Consider the following 20,583-nt stretch of genomic DNA (forward strand, 5'->3'; position numbering starts at 1 on the left):
TGTGTGTCCTCAGCACCTGGAACAGTGCCCACCAAGTACTCGAGGCTCAGGTAACATCTGTGGAGTGAATGGGTGCTCTTGACTCCCCGCTCTCCTCGCTCCGGTTGCTTTTAAGTCTTGAGCTACATCGACAGCGATGCTGTTATGAGCGATGGGGTACAAGTGACTCCCTCTGGGACAGTCACTGATTCCGGAACCACTCTGAGGGCGTGCTTACCCTGACAGCCCGGCTGGGAAGGAATTCTGCCCTTGAGGTGCTGGCTGCTGAGGGTGTCTGCAGCACATGAGCCAAAGGACTCTTGTGGGTTTCTCTCTCTCTTTTTTTTTTTTTTTTGCGGTGCTGGGGATCGAACTCAGGGCCTTGTGTTTGCAAGGCAATTACTCTACCAGCTGAGCTGTCTCCCCAGCCCTTGTGGGTTTCTCTTTGTGCTAACTCAGGACAGCAGGAGGAGGACTGGCTGGTCCACACGCACCTCTACTCACACACTGGCCAGAAGCTGTGTGTTTGGGAGGCCCACTGGCACTACACAAAACCCGGCACTCCCGGTCTGGGCGTGGAGAACAGCTGTTTCCTGTGAAAACTGGATATTTCTTTTGTGGTGCTGGGGAAGGAGCCACGGCAGGCAGGTGCTCTGCTACCAAGCTACACTCCGAGTCCCCAAGCTGAATCTCCTTTATTTTTTGGTACTGGGGTTGTGCTTAACCACTGAGCCACGTCCCCAGCCCTTTACTTTTTATTCTAAGACAGGGTCCTGCTGAGTTGCTTAGGGCCTTGATAAGTTGCTGAGCCTGGCTTTGAACTCACAATCCAGAGCTGCTGGGATTATAGGCATGCGCTACTGTGCCTCGCCCCCGAACAGAATCTCAATGATGCTGGCACTGAGATTGTCATTTGCACTGTTTTGCAATTACAGGGTGTGAGGAGATTAAGAAAAATTCACAAACCGCCTCCAAGTTGAGTGCACACGCAGCAAGCCCTGGCTGGGAGGACTGAGCGTGCAATGGCGAGTCGGTGCACCCGCGCTGGCAGGAGGCCCAGCTGCCCAGGTGCTGTCACTCCCACACCACCTTTTGTTCTAACTGGTGACCCAGGTTGGCCCCCTTTTCTCCCTTGGGTTCTATTTTTTCTTGGTACTAGATGGAACCCGGGGTGCTCTACCATTGAGCTGCATTCCTAGCCCTTTTCATGTTGAGAAAGGGTCTCACTAAGTTGCTGAGGCTGGCCTTCATTGCAGTCCTCCTGCCCTGGCCTCCTGAATTGCTAGAACCACAGGCCTGTGCCACTCACCTAGCCCTGGTGTTCACTTTCTACGTGAGGCTGAAACGAATCTCCATAAGGAAAGGGCAGGGGACAGCTCCAGGACCCGGGACATGGTGACCTGATCCCAGGCTGATAAATGAGGATGAGGACAATGATGATGACCACAGCTGACCTCCCCCAAGCCACCGAGGTCAGTCTGTGCCGAGCACCCTCTCTTCATCAGCAGGGTAACTTAAGGTTGGAACTCGTTTATCACTAACTTAAGGATAAGAAACCCGAGGCTCACAAAGGCCAGGCCACTTGCCAAGGGTACACAGAGAGAAAGCACTACAAGTACCACCAGGACCTTTTTAGGGTTAAATCTCTTGGCTTATGGTTCTCAACTAAAAAAAAAAACAAAAAACAAAAACAAAATAACTTTTGGCCGTGGGCTCTTGACATGCTTACAACTTTGGAATGTAGAAGAAATCAGAACTGCCCTGGTTGCTGTGGGGGTGGAGGGTCTGGTCCCCTCAGGTCCCTCCTCTGGGCTCCGGAAAGCCGCTGGAGAATCCTGGGAGAACCCTAGTCCACAGCAGGCCCTCCCGCGCTTACCTGATGTCAAAACGCAGCAGCAAGGCGATGAAGATCCCTGCGGGAGAAAGCCAGGGTCAGAGGGGAGCAGGACGGAGGGTCGAGAGCGATCACGGGACAGGGCCTGGCCCCCAACCTGCGGTTCCCCATCAGGAGCAGTTACTGGGGGTCAAGGGTGTGGCCGGTGCTGCAGGTGCCGGGGAACTTCCATTTCCAACCTCGGAGAGTAAGGAGACCTGGCACTCTGCTCCGGCCTGGGAGTAATCGGCTGGGCATCTCACAGCACAGTGCCGTCACACTGGGTCCTGTTCTAGTGTCTGCTCACTACCTACTAAGCACCGGGCACTACGGGCAACGGACACTACGCTCTCAGAGCTCAGCCAAAGGAGTAGGGGAAACAGGCCCTAATAGTGACAAAACCAGGGAGGCTTCTAACTGCGAAGGGCTGCTTCCTGGTCAGGGAAGGTGCTGCTGGTGGAAGAGGGGGATGAAGGTGGGCCTTGCAGGGGAGCGGGTAGGGGCTGAAGGCCAGGAAGGCTGCAGCCCGGAGCAGCGGATGCAGGGCTGGGCCAGTCAGGCAAGGCTCCAGGCGCTATGGGGATGAGCTGGGTCTACATCCTGAGCTGGAGACACACTGAAAGAGTCATAGGAAGGAGAATAATCTAAACAGATTTTTTTTTTGTTGTTTTTTTTGCGGTCCTGGGGATTGAACCCAGGACCTTGTGCTTGCGAGGCAAACACTCTATCAACTGAGCTATATCCCCAGTCCCTTAACAGATTTTGAAAAAGAGTCCTTGTGCAGCTGCCTGGCTGGAGGGGGACAGCAGGAGCAGGAAGCAGACCACCAGGAGGCTCTGTAGGAGCTCAGGAGAGGAGAGTTAGCTACTCTGTTCAAAGCCAAGCCCCCACCCCAGAAGCCTGTAAGTCCTGAGACACAGTCATCCGCTCCAGCCTTCACGTTGCGCACACCACGGCATCTGTATGCCTCCCTCGCTGGTCTTCAGGACCATATAGGGCAGAGGTGGAGGCTCATTTAGCTGAGGGTAAGTTCTCAAGATAATCAGAAGCACCAAGTAACAACCATGACTTTGTGTGTGTGTGTGTGTATGTGTGTGTGTGTTTTGCAGTGCTGGGGATTTGAACCCAGGCCTTGTGCATGCTAGGCAAGTGCTCCACACGGAGCTACTAATCCTCAGTCCTATAAGTTTACTTTAAAAGAGGAAAATGAGCTGAATCATATCATTCCAGTGACTTGGGAGGCTGAGGCAGGAGGATCAAAAGTTTGAGGCCAGCCTCTCTAACATACTAAGTTCCTAAGCAACTTAGTGAGATTGTTTCAAAATAAAATAAAATAAAAAAATAAAAAGGGTTGGCGGTATGGTTCAGTAGTTAAGCCCCCATGGGTTCAATCCGTAGTATCAATAAATAAGTAAACAAAAGAAAGAGGGAAATGAGTTACTCCTCAGTGAAGCCTCTGAGTAGGGAGGTGGTGGGCAGTGAGACCAACGCTGCCTTTCTGAAAAGGAAGAGGCAAGACTCTGCGCCCTCTGGTGGCTGAATTCTATAAACGTCTTCTATCTAACTGAGGGTCCCACTGCTAGGATTTTTGGTACTGGGGTTTGAACCCATGAGTGCTTTACCACTGAGCTACATCCCCAGCCCTTTAAATTTAAAAAAAAAAAAATTCTTCAGACAGGGTCTTACAAAATTTCTTAGGGCATTGCTTATTTGTTGAGGCAGGCCTTGAATTTGCAGTTCTGCCTCTGCCTCCTGAGTCACTGGGCGTGCAGGCGTGTTCCACAGAGAGTGGAACTTTCATTCTTAACAGTCCATCATGTCCCCGTGACAAGGCTCTGCTGGGGCTCTGTGAGGGCGTGATCGACTTACATTTATTGTGGCTGCTGACAGATTTGTGGATATATATAGAAATGGGAGGGGCAGACATGCAGATATCCTGTGCCTGCTGGAAGCCCAGAACTGTGACCAAAAAGGACACTGGGGAAGTCTGTGGGGGTGCCTGTGACAGGCCATCGCCTGGTGAGCCAAATGCCTCACTGCAAGGCTTTCTCCTGGTTCCTGGGGAAGCAGTCACCCTGCCTCACAGCCCTGAGAATTACTGAAATACCCAAGTTCCAGTCCATGCCCTTGGACCCCCAAGGCTGGAGGCAGGGGAACCAACTCTGAACTTGTTTTCTTATCTTTAAAATGGAACCCTCTTCCTCACAGGGCTGCCAGGAGCAGTAAAGACGACATACAGACAGCACCTGCCTCAGTGCCTGGTGCACAGCAGGTGCTTGACAACTGGCAGTTGTCATGACTGTTCTCTAGTTATTGTTATTACCATCAAAAGTACAGTCCCAACAGTGTAGCCTTTTTTTCTTTTCTGGTGTATTATAATTTTATTTTATCTATTTTTTTGGTTCCGGGGATTAAACCCTGGGGTGCTTAACCACTGAGCCACGTCCCCAGCTCTTTTTTGTATTTTATTTAGAGACAGGGTCTTTCTGAGTTGCTTCAGGCCTCACTAAGTTGCTCAGGCTGGCTCTGAACTCATGATCCTCCTGCCTCAGCCTCCAGAGTGCTGCTGGGATCATAGTGTGCACCGCCACACCCGGCTGGTGCGTTATAATTACACATAACAGTGAGACTCATTGTTACATAATTGTACATGCACAGGACATAACAACACAATTTGGTCAATATTGTTCCCAGTATTTCCCCTCACCCTCCCCTGGCCCTCTTCCTCTTCCTCTAAAGGTCTTCCATTGCTTTTCATAAGAATCCCCACCTTTCTTTTCCTTTATCCTCTCTAGCTTCCATATACAAGAGAAAACATGATCCTTGACCTTTTGAATTTGGCTTACAAGCATGTTAATTTCTAACAGTCCCTTCACTTCTGAGTGTGTTTCCTCACTGGTGAAACAGGGCAAGCCTCTGCTTCACCCACACCTGCCACGAGATAAAAGAATCACAAACAGAAGCACCCACAACATCCTAGGTAATTATGTGCTATTACTTCCTACTGTGGGAACTGTTCTGTCATCTTCTTTTTAGCGGGCTTCTAACCCTCTGACTTCCAACCCTCTTCAGTTCTGAACCTGATACTAGGGGAACAAATACGGCCACCAGTGTTCACTTAGTCCAGGTCTGTATAGTGGCATCCAAGCCTTCAGAGTCCCGAATGGAAGCGCAGCTCTGTCCTAAGTCTTTGGACTGGGAATTTGGGATGCTGGTGAGGCAAGCTGACAATGTGAGGGATGTATGTCCGTGTGTGCAACTGTGGACGGGCCCCTGGGCCACATCCACGGGCACACTGACGAGCACCCACAGGCAGAGAGAGAGCGAGAGAGAGGGCTCAAAGGCTAGTCTGTGCATCAGAGTACACAGGCCTACATCTCCACGCGAGGTGGGTACTCTCTGAGGCCTCTCAGTTCAGGGGAGGGGGAGCAAGGGCACTTGGCAGCTCTAGGACATCTGTCATCCTTGGAAACACTGGGATACGTATGCAGGAGAGGTGTCAGGTTCCTTTAAGACTCTCAGGATGGGTTTTTTCCCAAAGTGTATCTTAGTCTTAACATTGTACATTTATTATTTTTGGGGGGCAGTACTGAACTGGGACTGAACCCAAGGGGTTTTGCATGCTAGGAAGGTGCTCTACCATTAAGCTACCTCCCCAGTCTTATTTTGGTAGTTCTTGAGTTAGATGTAACTGGACCAGGGCTCCGTGGGGATAGCATTTTTCTTTTTCTTTCTTTCTTTCCTTTTTTTTGTACTGGGGATCGAACTGAGAGGTGCTTTACTACCACTGAGCCATGTCCCTAGTCCTTTTCATTTTGTATTTTGTGACAGGGTTGCTTAGGGTCTTGCTCAGTTGCTGAGGCTGGCATCAAACTTGTGATCCTCCTGCCTGAGCCTCTGGAGTTCTGGATTTCAGGTGTGCCCCACTGTGTCTGCCCTCCGTAAGGAGAGTCTTGCTTGCTGTTATCTGCCAGGGCTCTGCGCAGGGCCTGGCACATGACCCACGTTCCACAAACGTGCACTGAGGTGGAATCTTCACCAAACCCTGGGCTGACTTTTCTCTTGTGCCCTTTCCCAGAGAGTAAGGCCGTCTGTTTCACAGTACTCCTCCTTGTTCTAGAAAATACTTTCTCTACCCCATGCACCACAGTCATACCCCAGCACTCACCTGGAATGACGATATCTCCGAGTCCCAGCATAGCAAAGTTGTCTGCTTCGAGGCCCTTCTCCAGCAGATCCTGGGGAAACACCACTGCAGGGAGAGAGAGGGATGGGAGGAGTTGGCTGGAGCCCAGCTTACTGAGACTCCCAGCCCCCACCCCCACGGTACGAAACACAACATCTGTTTCTTGGGGGCAGGGGGCTGATGATCACAGGCCTGCCGGCAATGTCTCCATCTGGAAACACAGCTGGTTAGAGTGGGAAGAAACCTGGGGTCACCTAGGCTGAAGCTTTAATGCCTTTATTGCCCTATAACTCACATGCCACACTATTTCAATGCCTTTTCACAGTTTTAGAATCCTTTGGCTCAATGGGATGGATCCTAAAGTCCAGTATGTACAAGATAAAAGAGCCACACAGTTCAGACATGCAAAGGTTTTCCAACTGACAACAGGAGTGTGGACAGATGGTGGTCCTTGTTCTGAAGCAGTGTGAGCCTGGGCTAAGGGCTCTTTATGTGCCAAGGGAGAAAAGGCCACACCACTGCAAATTCCTTGCTTAAAGTTCTTTATTCAGAATCCTGCTGCAGTGGTTTTGGATAAATACCGATCAGAGAAATGCCTCCCTGTGTCCAGGGACAGCAAGTAGCAGCTGTATCTGGGTTTCATCACTGGGTCTGTGAGTGGGGAAGCGGTTCTATGTGGGCCGTGGACTGTCTCCCGACCCGCTGTCTCACTGCATGGGTCACTCAACTGCCCTGGCTTCCTCACTTGCGGACTCGATATGCCAGCGGAAGCCTTCCCACGGGTGGCACTGAGGATTAGCCGGCTTGCACACACAGTACTGACTGCTACTCCACGCCAGCCCTGACCCTGTGTGGGGCTTTGAGTGTGGTGTATGCTATGCCAACAAGGACAATTTGTTTCCAGAATTCCTGCCTGCCTTTGTGTCTAGGGGTGTTTACACGACTCAGCTCTGGGCAAAAGAGGGGCCCTCAGGGCTCTGGCTAAGCATGCACTTCCTGAATGCACACAGAGCTGCCCTGCCTGTCTCTGTCTCTCTCCTTGAATGTAAAGTGCACCATGATTTGCAGACTTCCTCATCTGACTCTCCCAGGCCGGAGTGGTGGCAACTACTGTCTCCATTTTACAGATTTGGAAGCCAGGACTTGGAGAGGCAGCAAGTGGCAAAGACGGGACTCAAGCCCAGCCAGTGTGCTTGTTGAAGATGAGGTCTCGCGGTGTTGTTTATACTGGCCCTGAATGCCTGAGCTAAAGCGACTCTCACGCTTCAGCCTCTGGAGTAGCTGGTGCTACACGCACTCCTGTGCCTGGCTAGCGTGTGCTTGTAATCATTCAGCTCCGGAGCTTCGCTACACGAACACAAGATCCAGGCCAGGTGCAGTGGTACATGCTTATGATTCCAGCTACTCAGGAGGAGGCTAAAGCAGGAGGATGGTTAGGTTTAAGGCCAGTTTGGGAAACTTAGCAAGACCCTGTCTCAAAATAAAAAAATAAAAAGGGCTTTGGATGTAGCTCAGTGGTAGGGTGTCCCTGGGTTTGATCCCCAGCACTGCAAAAACAAACAAAACCTCAAGACAATAGATCTCCCCAATCTAAAAAATCAGATTCTAAGTACCAGAAACTAAACATGAAAGCATCATTTCTGTGTTCAGAGCCTTACAATGGCTCGTTCACTGCCTAATGGGCAGTGTCAAGTTCTTAGGCATGGCATCCTGGCTTCTCCAAATCTGGCCTGTCTCCCTCTTTCCAGCCCCTTCCCCCCTGCTCTGCTGAACTCAGCCACACTTCCTCTGTGCCTCTGTGGTTCTTTGCTCCCAGGTCTCCCATACATTTTCCTGCCTCTAGCGCTTTGCTGAAGCAAGGCACTCTTCTCAAACACCCATGCTGCCCTTGCACACTTGGTAAATGAGCATTTATCCTTCATGACCCAGGAAAGCTGCTCCTCACATCCCGGCTGGGATTGCTGGGCTCCCACACCCCTGGGTTCACCCATCATGGCTTGTGGGGCATGAATGTCATTTGGCTTGCCCAGTATCTGTGTCCTTTCTCTAGAGAACAGCCCTCCCTCCCCTTATAGACTTGGTTCTGGAGGAAGCCAAGTCATGCTCTGCCCCCTGGTCTTGGAGAGGACAGCGAACCAGGCCTGGGGCCTGCTGACCACCTGTCCAATGCTATCCCTCCGTCCTTGCTATCATGTCTGACTGGTTCTGGCCCTTTCAGAGTCTCGGGACCCTGGAGGCTGATTTGTGGTTAGTCTAGGGCTGAGGCTTCAAGCTAGTCATGCTTTTTCCATCCCCCTTTCTGATGCACAATTTGGACTTGGGTCTGTCCAAGTCCCAATATTGGTCAGTGAACATGAAGGAGGCTGCAGTGGGTGTTTGGAGAGAAACACCTTCCTGATGAGACACAGCTTCTCCTTTGTGCCTCTGGACTTGGCTGTGTGAGAAGTCAATGCTAGGAATATCATCTGACCTAGGGACCACAAATGGATGAGCCAAGTGACAGGTGGATGAATGGAGAATGGTGGGATGGGAGAACCAAAGTAACCCTGGCTCTTGGTGACTCCACTGAGGTCATTAACCCATCCCTGACACTTCGTACCCTTGGGCTTGCTGTAGTATAACCAAACTGTCCCCTTTTTTAGGGATGCCAATAGTTGGGACTCCCCTCTCTTTTTTGCCATGCTGGGGATTAAATCCAGGGTACCGTGCATGCTTCGCAAGTGCTCTATCATGGGGCTACCAGCCCAGTCGAACCCCTGTAGCTCGATTCTTAAATACTTATGAAAAATGGCTATACTGAAAAACAAAACCAAGGCTGGGTAAGATGTGGGACAGACAACACGGTTCTCAGGTCTTAGCACAGAGGTCTCCTATTCTGGAAAGCCCCTGCATGCCCCACAACAGGCTGTTTGGACACCTTGATCCCCTTTCTGCTAATTTTCCACCACACTGCACCACTACCAAACAGCCCAAGGTCAGGGCCTGGGCAGAAAGCAGCTGCTCATGGACACAGCCAAAGAATCCATGAAGAGAAGGAAACCAGGTGGGAGAGACCCATGAGATCTTGGAGGTGGAAAAGGGATGTGAGGAGGAGATAAGGGAGAAGTAGTGACCAAAACAGGGACCATAAGCCAACTGGGGAAGGCAGAGGGTGTTCCCCATTGTGGGGTTGATCACTTACATTTTATTGGTGCCTCAAACGACTTGGCCACAGTCACCATAACGTTGGTGCCAAATACCTGGAAGGAGAAGAGAAGTGTCTGAAGGGAATTGAGGGGCTAGGTGGGAAAGAACAGCTGTCTCTGGACTTCTGGATGTGCTGTTGCCTGAGATGTGTGGGGAGTGGGACAGGGGGCTGGCAGGGACTCCAGAGCAGATCTGAAGTTGAGCGAGGTGGCTACCTACTGGTTCTGAGCAACAAAGAGGAACTTCAAAGGTGTCTGCCCAAGCCAGGCAGCCTGTCTGTTCAGGGTTCTGTCCCTTCTGAGATAACAACCTTGGGTGCTACCAAAAGCAGGGGAGAAGTGACCATCTGGGGCCAGGAAAGGGTGTCTGAGCCAGGTTGACCTTAGTCCCTCAGTGGTGCCTCACAGAGTGAGTGTGTAGGTCTAGAAGCCAGGGCTGGCGTGCAGCCAGAGCACAGATTGTCCTCCAGGTCAGGGACCTTGATGGGCCCATTCTCCAACATTGTACCACCCTTCTCCTCAACTCTTGTTACAGAGATGTGGGATTAAGTTATACTCCTGCTAGGGCCCCCAAGAGGAAGATGTGAGTCGGAGTGGAAGGCCCTAAGCACTGAGTGTGCTCTTGGTAAGGGGCAGACTGCGCCTGTTGACTGCATCACAGATGGGCCCAGAGAGGACCTGCTCTGGGGTACTGACTTCCATCAGACAACTACCACTTGGGCCAGAGAGGCAGAGGAATAGGGAGGTGGGAGGTATAAAGGTGGACATTCTTGGTGTCCTGGTTGACTCACCCAGAAGACGTCATAGATGAAGAGTCCACCCAGCAGGATGCAGCCGGTGCTGACGTTGTTCAGGTGCAGAAGTTCCACCCCATTAAGGGAGAAGGCCAGGCCAAAAAGGTTGTTGGCAATCCAGTGCTGGGGAAAGGAAGGGGTGAGGCCAGCTCGCTGTGCCCCTGATCACCCCAGCCTCCCCTTCTGCTCAAGCCTAGCTACTTACCTTCCGCAGCAGGTACCAGACACCAACGATGCTGCTCAGGCCCAGGCACACCAGGTCCTTAGTGTCAAACTCATAATTGATGATTTCTGGGCAGAGAGGCCAGGTAAGTCCACTCCCCAGGGCGGGGCTGCCCCTCCCACCTTTCAGCCCCTGGACAGAGGAGGGCTTGACTGTGGGCACTGTTAGAGGCCCACAGGCCCAGGGGCTCAGCCGTGGTTGCCCCAGACTGGTAAGAGTATTATGACGGGGAGAGCTCCTTGGAGTTTCCCCTAATCCCCCTAATTTTCTAGAGAAGGGAAAAGATACCCAGAGAGAATACTGGTTTGATATGGATTCAGTGGGAAGTGGTCCTTGGTGCTGAATGCACAGGCTCTGCCACTGGTAGCTAGGTGACCCTAGGGAAAGCAGTTCCCTCTCTGAGCTTCATCTGTAAAAATGGCAACAGCACCTCCCTCATAGGGCTGCTGTGGGAGTGAGTCTGTCCTTACAATGTCCTCAGCACAGTGCGGGGCACACAGCAGGTACTCAATCAATGCCAGCTGTCACTGAGCTCAGGCCTTTAGCAAGGTCCTAGTTCATTTTGGAATCTTTCTACTTTGCTACCAAAGGAATCAAGGTTATTGGCAGCCCTAGTTCACTAGCAGAGGAAGAAGAAGGTAAGAGATAGAGGCCTGCAGAAAAGGCAGGAGGGAGTCCCTGTCGCTGCTCTCCTGGGGAGCCCCCGGGTAGACATCCTGATGTCAGACCCATTCTCAATGGCTTCCAAGCTTCCTAATGAGGAAGCCCAGAGAGGTGGTGGAGGTTGCCCAGGGTCACAGGGTGCAGTCACTCCTTCCAGATTCAAGTGCAGCAGACTGCTGCGTGTCCCCCAATTTCTGTTTTCTCCTCTGTGGTAAGAGCACCCTAGTTTTTTTGTTTTTGAGGCATCTGTTGAATTTATTCAGCATAACCACAGAGGCATTGTCATCATGCTGTCACACACAGACACAAACACAGATACGACACAATATCCATAATTTAGCACAAGTGCATTCCTTCTAAGGCTCATTTATACGTCTTCATGTGCCACAGCCCATCATTTAAATAATGGATATTTTCAATGCCGATTCCTTTGTTGACTTTCTCGATATCTTCTGCAGACATCTTCATGACCCCGACACACAGGGCGTGCTGTTTTCCTTCTGCCATGACTGCAACAATCGTATCTTCCGCAGCGGGGTAAAGCTTCGCGCCAGAAGAAGTTAAACCTGGGCACATGATATTTGCGCCACTGAGCACAAATTTGATGGCTCCTTTATCAACCTGCTGGTGTGGCAGGATGAAAGGGTATTTGTGAAGTAATCTTAAGGTTGGATAAAAAGGCCCTTTTCTTTGTCTGAAAAACAGTAACTCTCCATTTACCGTAAGGATTTCCATATGCTCATGGCATCGGACTATTTTGACGGGATCTTTCTTAGGCATGATTTGATTAAGCCATGGCTCAATACCTGGAAATTGCTCTATCAGTTGGTTCTTAATGCCCTTAATAACTGAAGTTTTCAACTGGATGCAGTTGGACACATTTTCCTTTTCGTCAAATTTCTTGAACATGATCCAAGATGAAGGAAGGGGTGTCGACTGGGGTGGGCAGCAACGGGAAAAAAATGAGACTCGGCCAAGGTCCGACGATCTCCGTGCTCCAGGAAGGCTGGTTGCGGACGGTCGCGGCCGTTGTCGCTAACCGGAAGACGGGCCAGTCAGCAGTGCTTTACGGCCCCATGAAATGGACTGCTTCCGCCGCTCTGAACCCCACGTCAGCGCTTGCCCGGATGTTCTTCCCACTACTGACTCCTCTCCGGTGGGGGCAGCGGAAAGGGCGGGGCGTGGGCAGGAAGGAGAGATGATGCCAGTCAGTCAGGTGGACGGAAGACTTCAGGGGCACGCCTGTCGCTTCCTAACTGGACACTGGACTGATCCGCTCCTGTCACCTTTTCCGGCTGCCCCCTGTAGCTAAATGGGCCCATGACAGGGATGCCTCTCCTTCCCTGTGGCTGCAGTGAGTAGGGATGGTAGACATCCTGGGCCGGGGGATTACCACTGAGTATGGCAGAGCTTGAGACAAGATGGGGCTTGGGACACTGTAGACTCTATGTTGCAAGCTTAGCTTTTAAAACCCCAACAATCATCTGTGTGGCACAGATGCCCTAGAGATGCAGAAAGGAATCATACAACATCGCTGCTTTCTAGGGACAAAGCAGAATGCGCTAGGCACTAGTTAACAGCGATACCTTCTGTAAGCTTAGACTTTTGTGAGAGCGTGTACGCATGCGCGCGCATGCGTGCACTTCCGTTCCGTTTGGTCAAGCCTTTGATGATTTTGCTAGTGTATTTGAACCCAGGCTGTAAATAACCTGTTAATCCCAGCCTCTCCTAATATCCCCATAGTTTTCATTAAAAAAAAAAAAAAAAAAAAAAAAAAGCTGTGGAACCCCTTTTTCCAAAATTTTAGGTGGCCAGAATCACACTAAAAATAAACACTATAAAAATGGTCACTGATAGTCAGCTTTTACTGAGTGCTTATGTGTGCGAGGTAGTGTGATTTCCACTCATCATTTACTTCCAGTCCTAATAATTGTGCCTATGAGGAAGGTGCTAACTTATCATTGTCATTTTACAGATGGAGGGGGAAGAAATAAGCCAAAAACACCCAGTGCTCAGGGAGGTAAGGCGTTCACCAGGAGTCCCAGGTTTATGTGGTGGCAGAGCTGGGAAATGAACTAAGCCGTGAGATTCCACAGCCGGCCTCTTCCATCCCTTACACTACTGAAGAACCCAATATTGGAGGAGAGACAAAGGGGAGTGGAAGGGAAGACACCCAAGACGTACCACAGGGGAAAGTGGGCAGCACTGACCTTCCTTGTTTTCCCAGAGCCCTGTGTGAAGAGCAGCTGATACTGTCGATTTGGGAAGCTGGCTGGAAAAAACTTATTCATGAAGGGGCTGGAAGGAAAGACAAAGCAGGTCGGCAAACAGAGTCCCCATGGGCAACCACGGCTCTAAAAATCCCCACCAAGACCCACTTAAAGCTGTATTTCCTGGTACCCTCATAGCTGCCCTTTTAGGTAGGTGTTACTGTTCCCACTCTACAGATGGGAAAACACAGGCTCTTAGAGTGTAACTTGCCCAGGGTCTGAGCTGAAATTCAAACTGAACTGCTAGTGACTTCTGTACTGCCTCTTTTATTACCACCACACAAATAGAAAAGTTGAGGCAGAAAGACGTGTGTGTGAAAGTTTTAGGATGAATCAGGGATTCCCAAGCCTAGCCCACACACCACCTACACGAGAGCCCCTTGTCAAGAAGCTCATTCCTGGACTTCTTTCCAGACCGACCAAGTCGGATGACCTGACAGTCACCCCACCCCACTCCAGAATTTGCTATCCTACTCTCCAGCAACAGGCCTGAGATTTTACAAATACAGCTGGAATTGATCAGCCAGATGAATCATGGCCCCCAGGGCAGGATCACCCTCATATTCACTTCTTCCATGAGGCCTCTCTTGCTCAAGACTAGCCTGGCCTCAACGATTACCCAGCGTGCCCCACTTCCCGGCCAGGCAGGGAACAGATGTTGTTTTCCGTACTATCTTCAGAGCAAGATAGCATACAAAGGCCTCTTGGCCCAGTCTGGTCTTGGGGTTGGTAATACTGTGGAGCAGCTACCAGCCCCGGCAGCCCAGCCCTGAAGCCTGCTTTGTCACACCCCAGCGGTGTGATCCTGGGAGACCCACTTCAGTGGCTGTCTTCTTGGGCTTCAGTCTCCTCACCTGTATGTAGGGATCATAATACCACCTGTCTCAAGTGGTTGTGTGAAGATAGAAAGCAGATAATCGAAAGGCTTAGCCCAGCACTGGGTCTTGCAGCAGACATGTTGAGGAACTGTGAGCTTTGGTCCTGGCACACTCTTCTAGAGCCTCAGCTCGAAAGCATGTGACATCAGATCAAGTTGGTAATGAGGAAGGCAAATCCCAACTAACAAGTAAGCTGAGGGAGGCAGGAGATGCCCAGGTCACAGTGGTAAGGGATAAGGGAGCTCTCTTTAACAGCTTGGTGCCTCAGAGAAGAATGTGGGTTCAAGAGTCATCTCTGGGCCTCAGTTTCCCCACTTGTCAAATTGCTGATCCTCCAAAGCCTACGGAGCTGAGGTGTGAATGACGAGAGGCCTTGTAAAGAGTGATGTGGTGGGCATGGGCCTGGGGTCAGGAAGCGGCTTCCACAGCACAGCTTTGGGGTGGGAGGCAGAGCTGGGATGGATGAGACTAGAAGCTACTTTCATCTCAGTTGGCAGAATCACTTTTGGCTGTGTCTACAATCAGGGTGTGTGTGCAGATGTGGGCAGGGAGGTAACCTGAGGAGCTAAGGCCTTCACCACAGGCTGGCCTCTTCTTTGGGAGCTTGGTGCTGCACTTCTCAACCAGGAGAGTATGATGGTTAATAACATGGATGCCGCAGCCAGCCACACTTCATAGATTCAAATCTCTGTTCTCATGCATGACAGCAGTGTAAACTTGGGAAAGTTACTTAACTGCTCTGTGCAACTCTTTTCTCATCAGAAATGCTACAATATCTTTCTCATAGGATTATTAAAAGAATTAAGTGAATGCTTGGCACCCTGTTAGCTTATCTGCAGCTTCAACTTCAAGTAAGAAGTAAGAAATCTCTAGGCTGATGTCTTTTTTTAATTTTTATTTTTGGTGCTGGGGATTGAATTCAGGATCGGGTTCACAATAATCAAGTGCTTTACCACTGAGGAATACCACTGGCCCAGATTCAGGTCTTTGTTACTCTGAGCAGAGATGTGCTGCTGGGCATGGTGGCACATACCTGTAATCCCAGCCTCTCACGGTTGAGACAAAAGGATTGAGAAACTGGTCTGGGCAACTTAGCAAGTCTCTCAAAATAAAAAAAACAAAATAAAAAGGGCTGGAATGTAGTTCAGTGGTAGTGTCCCTGGTTCAATCCCCAGTACTACATAACATGAGGGAAGTCACATGATCTTGCTGGTGTGAGTCTATGAACTTGAGGATAGGGGCCCCACATTATCATCTCTACCCATCCAGCTAGCCACGGTGTCTGGGAGGTGTGCAGTAAATGCTTGTTGAACAACCCTGAATGCACCTTTGTAGTAGGCAGAAATGCTTTCTGGTCTTTGATGGCTCACATCAAACCTAAAGGTCACTGCTTCCTGCTAAGAAACCACATCCTGGTGTCCTTCTCTGGGAGTGGAAGGTAAGGGTTAGTGAAACTGCTGATGTGGTTTGCTTCCCCTGGGGTGGCAGATTGGGCCTTCTCTCTTCCCAGAGTAGCTGGGTGAGGCATTAAGCTTAGTCCAAAGGTGACAAGAAATAAGCCCAAGTTCCCCTGGCCAGGAATGCCTGGGATTTGGCTAGGGCTTGAGTTTTGCTGACTGTAGAAGGCTGAAGGTAGGCTGTGGTCCCCGCCTTTCCCCAATATGGGGAGCTGTGGTTTGTTCTCGGAGGCTTGAGATGGGTGGAGAGATCCTGAGGGAAGCACAGCCTGGGCTGCCCTGGCTTGGGGCTCAGCTTCTCAGAGCCTTTCCGCAGACCTCTCCTTTGTCAACCCTCAGCACACCATAGGTCCACCCTCCCTAAGGCTCCCTTCCCCTCACTGTTGCCCAAACTGTTAAGAACACTGGCTCTGGAGTCAGACTGGGGCTCAGAACCTAACTCTGTCCTTACCAGCTGCAAATCCTGGTGGTCACACACCCCTCTGAGCTCCATTTCCCTGTCTTGAACTTTTGCACCTTATGTGAGTCCTGAGGAAGGTCTGACTCTAAGTTTGTAGATACAAACAGCTCGTTGAAATTCTAATACTGTGACTTTCTTTGAGGAGGTCTTAAAGAAAATTCAACTTAATTGAAGAACAATCAATTGAATCTTTGGATCAACTCTCTAAAAAATATGATTAATTGTATTTCCCCTTTTTATTAAAAATTATTTTCAAAAATATTTTCATTGGATTCATTTCTTTTCCATGTACAGTTTACAATAACATTTTCATTCATCTGACAGTCTTTGGTCCCTATCAGATTTTTTAGTGGACAGTTCTGACCCTGAATGTTAAGCACCCTTCTACCCATAGACATCCAATATTTTTTACAACATCTAATTTTCCCAGGTCAAATTTTGTTGCTCTAAGTTTTATTAAGAAAACAATTCCTCTGTTGGTTCCTGATCATTAACAAATTTTACTACATGCAGTTTTAGCAAAGCTGATGGTTTTCTTTTTAGCAGTGCTGGGAATTGAACCCAGGGCCTTATGCATGCTAGATAAGCACTCTACCACTGAGCTATACCCCAGCCCTTCCTATTTTAAATTTTGCTAAGTTGCTGAGGCTGACCTCAAACTTGTATGTAATCCTCCTGCCTCAGCATCCCAAGTAACTGGGATTATGGGCATATGCCACCACACCTAACTCTTTTGGTTTTTCTGTTGACAATATCCATCACTACAATAGTGAATTGGTTATAAAGAGACAATTGGCTAATCTATAAGAAATATGGGACAATATCTCTGTTTTTGTTCTAAATGAAAAAAAGAGTCTTTGGTATCAAAATGATAAAGTTTCCAAACACTCTGCTTGGGCAGTTGGATAGAGTAATGACCTTTCTTGCAGGACTGCTGAGATAAAGTGAAATAATCCCTCAGCACATGGTCTAACAGTGGCTTTCAAAATATATTGGATTCCCCTCTGTGTGGTGGCAGTTGGGCTGGGGGGTGGGGTGAGCTAGACTTTTGGGGAGAGTCCTCACAGAGTGGGAAAGAAGGGGACCCTGTGCCTGGAATGACTGCTTCCCACCCCCTTCCCCAGGTTCATCACGACTACAGGTCTGTCCTGACACTCTTGCTAGGTTCTCTGGACCGTGGTTTTTCAGAATGAAGAATAGGACCAGAGCTCTCCCAAGCTGACTAGAATATCAGTTTTTGGGGTAAAGATCAGTGTAGGCAAAGACAACACTGACTTCAGCCTTAAGACCAGAGCTGAAGTCCCAGCTATGTAACCCTGGGCCAGCTTCTCTGTACCCCAAGTGCCTGGCACTGGGTCTGGGGCAAGCTGCACACAGTGGTCACTCTGATCCTCCCTGCACCTGTGAGGAGAGTCTGGTAGTCTCTCTATTTTATAGGTGGAAAAACTGATGCTCAGAGACTTGAATAACTTAAGAAAATTACAAAGCTGGCAAAGCCAGGCCTTGGTCCCAGGGTGCCTCTGGAGCCCATGTTCTGACTGCCACTGTCCCATCAGCATGCCCACAGAAATCAGGCCATGCTCAGCCTGGTGTTCAGAGGCAGACCCTGCTCCTTCTCTTGGCGACTCTGGGAACATCCTGACAGTGATCTTTCAAAGTCCATGGACCTTCGGGCTCCTGGCCTGGCCTCTTTCGGCACCTCTTCCAGTCCTCCTACCCTTCAAAGCTGAGTCCAAGTTGACTTCCTTGCTTCTGAGAACTTTTCCTGGTTTGCGCCACTGCTCAACCTTATCAGTGGTTCTCAGCCTGATGCTGTACGACTCCCGCTCGTTGAGCGGATCATGGATGCCAAATGTTTGCAGTGCACAGGCTAGTCCTGCACAGAGGAGGCCGCCAATGGTAGTTCCTTGTCCTGAGGAACACTGGTCCAGATCACTCATCCCCACAGAACTGACAGGAACAGGTGATCTGAGCAGGATGGCGGTGGCAAGAAGATGGGTTCTGGGGTCACACAGACCTGAGTTTGAATCCTGGCTGTGTTGCTTATCTGCTGTACCACCAGAACAGTGCCCCCAACACTGCCCCCTGGACAAGGGATTGAAGCCAGTGGTGCTTTACCACTGAGCTACCTCCCTAGTCCTTTTTAAAAAATTTCGAGACAGGGTCTCACTAAGTTGCTGAAGCTGACCTTGAATTTGTGATCCTCCTGCTTTACCCTCCTGAGTCGCTTGGATTATAGGCATGTGCCACCACACCTGAACACAGCAAAGTTCTTAACCTCTCTGAGCCTCTGTTTCCCTGACTATAACCCAGGATTAAAAGCAAAAGCTAAACATAAGTTTCTCTGGTAGGTTAACACAGATAATAACAACAAAGTTAACAGTTATTGAACATATTAAGTGCAAAAAACCAAGCTAAAAGCTTTCCACATGACCCCAGAAGGAAGGTATTATTATCTTCTACCATCCTGGTGAGGAAATTGAGGCCAGAGAGATTAAATAACTTGCCCAAGGTCATTGGGCTATTAAGTGGCAGAATCTGGATTCAAAGTCAGGTAGGCAGATTCCAGAGCTTGTCCTCCTAATCTCTCCCTGTACTGCTTCAAAAAGACAATGTGCCAGGAGCCAAGGCTAGTGCTTGGCAGGCCATAGCACCTGGCATTACTCGTCTCAGCAGTGACAACTACCAGTATGTTACTGCTCGCAAACAACTTTCCCAACAACAGTGGCAGTGGGAAATATCCATGGATAATTTTATAGGCCCCTAGAAAAACACTGTAGCCCTGACATGTTACAGTTCTAGTCCTTAGCCACCTTTAGTGTGACACAAGGGAAAAGATTCCCTTGGGTTTTTGAGCCAGGATTCAAACCTGGCTCTGAATGACACCAAAGGTTCATATCCAAAACCCTGTTCTGGCTCCTGTGAAAGCTGCTTCATATGCTGCAGAGATGCCTTCTGACCTGATGGTGTGGGACAGCGCCAGGATTCCCAGCACGAAGAAATACATGGACAGCAAGAGGTTGATGTACTCCTGGGAGAATATCTGAGGCAGAAATACAAAAAGAAACAGGAAGTTAGGGTTGCCTGTGGCCACAAGGAAACTAGAGTCCCAGCTTCTCTTCTGGAGGTTGATCTCATGCCCCTGGAGTCAGGGGAGAGTTGGGAAGAAACCTCAGACAATACCAGGACACTCCTATTTTTTATAGCTGTGGGAAAAAATGGTGGGACTTCAAGCCCCACCATGTACCTCCCAAAGGAGTCTCGAGGTGTATGCATGTGACTCCATTATCTGGAGACAGGCAATTACTGTCCGTGTCCAGAGTCTTGCAGAGGTCCTGCCTGGACAGGGGATCTGGAGCACAGAAACCCGAGAGCTGTTGGAGCTGCAGGACTTGCTCTTCCACATTTCCTTCTCCTGCTCAAAAATCCGGGGAGCCCCTACAGAGCGGCCATCAAAGCCAGGTTCATGCTAGTTGCAAAGCATCTGGGCGCCCTGCTCCCCTCTCCATGTCAACTCTACTGAGAACTCCTGCTGGTGACTGGTGGGGGAGGTTAGGACAGCAGGCCCTGACAGCTGCCTCCTGGCCACCTTACTGTCGGGTGAAACAGACATATTGTCTGTCAAATGTCCTGAACTCAAGCGTCACCCGTTAATTTGGGGCCATGGAAGGCTCTGTCACATTGCTCCACACTTGCTGCATCTTGGCTGGGTTTTCTGCTGGGATGGTCTGCGGGAGGGAACGACGTGCTCCTCTCTGAGGGCGGGGACACTGGCTGCTGTTCTCAAGTAAGGCTGCTATGGAATCTGTTTAAATGCCAACCCGATCATGGCAGTCCCCTGGTTAAGCCCTTACAGTGGCCTCGCCTGGTGACCACTGCAGACCTCACTGCTCCTGCGCGATGTGCCCCAGTCAGGCTGGCTTTGCCACACTGTCCCTCATGGGCCACCTGGGCGGGTGCTCCTGGGCTGCTCTTCTCCCTTCACCTGGCCAGCCCTATTCCTCCTTCCTAGCCCAAGTGTGGCTGTTCCCCAGGAACTCAGTGGACATTTACTGGTTTACCCTCCATGCAGGACACTGTGCTGAACACCAAGGACATAACACCAGCTAGCAACAGGGTGACGTGCCCACCCTGAGTTCATGTGCCAGCGAGGAAGAAAGAATCTCAAAAGAAACAATGACATATGACGTACTGTTAGGTGTGCTGGCACTAAGCAAGGCAAAGCAGGGCAAGGAGTTAAGTGAAGGGGGTTTGGATATAAGCGTCCCCCGCCCAGAAGCTCATGGTGGTGTAAACGTGATATACATTGCAGCAATGTTCAGGGGTGGAATGATTAGTTTATGAGAGCTGTAGCCTCATCAGTGGATTAATCCATTCGATGGATTAAGTGGAACACTGGGTAGAGCTGTGGGGGTTGTGGGGCTGGAGGAAGCAGCTCACTGGGGCGTGCCTTTGGGGATTATATTTTCTCACTGGCTCTCTGAGCTCTCTGTTCCTGGCTGCCATGTGCTGAGTAGCTTTCCTCTACCCTGCCCTTCCGCCATGATGTTCTGACTCACCTCAGGCCCAGAGCAATAGAGTTGGCTGACCATGGACTGAACCTCTGAAAATGTGA

General features: G+C 50.1%; 2 protein-coding genes across 3 annotated transcripts in view; both read right to left on the minus strand.

Moving 5' to 3' along the window:
• Hm13 (histocompatibility minor 13) overlaps positions 1 to 20,583 on the minus strand; it is a 43,914-nt gene that overhangs the window by 9,267 nt on the left and 14,064 nt on the right. For both annotated transcript variants that reach the window (XM_047537311.1, XM_047537314.1), the window contains exons 3-9: positions 18,929 to 19,011; positions 13,110 to 13,201; positions 10,223 to 10,308; positions 10,015 to 10,140; positions 9,220 to 9,277; positions 6,021 to 6,104; positions 1,856 to 1,892 (exon numbers count right to left, since the gene is read on the minus strand). In XM_047537311.1, coding sequence (XP_047393267.1) covers positions 1,856 to 1,892; positions 6,021 to 6,104; positions 9,220 to 9,277; positions 10,015 to 10,140; positions 10,223 to 10,308; positions 13,110 to 13,201; positions 18,929 to 19,011 — 566 coding nt within the window. The remainder of the gene's footprint in view (positions 1 to 1,855; positions 1,893 to 6,020; positions 6,105 to 9,219; positions 9,278 to 10,014; positions 10,141 to 10,222; positions 10,309 to 13,109; positions 13,202 to 18,928; positions 19,012 to 20,583) is intronic.
• Positions 10,315 to 12,619, minus strand: Mcts2 (MCTS family member 2). The gene has a single exon (XM_047537308.1). The coding sequence runs from the start codon at positions 11,810 to 11,812 to the stop codon at positions 11,267 to 11,269; it is 546 nt and encodes a 181-aa protein (XP_047393264.1). The 5' UTR covers positions 11,813 to 12,619; the 3' UTR covers positions 10,315 to 11,266.

The sequence above is a fragment of the Sciurus carolinensis genome, chromosome 2, assembly GCF_902686445.1.
Source record: "Sciurus carolinensis chromosome 2, mSciCar1.2, whole genome shotgun sequence".
Classification (NCBI taxonomy): Eukaryota; Metazoa; Chordata; class Mammalia; order Rodentia; family Sciuridae; genus Sciurus; species Sciurus carolinensis.

Excerpts from the sequence above, each read along its gene's own strand:
- Mcts2 (XM_047537308.1), bottom strand. The coding sequence starts at position 11,812 with ATGTTCAAGAAATTTGACGAAAAGGAAAATGTGTCCAACTGCATCCAG.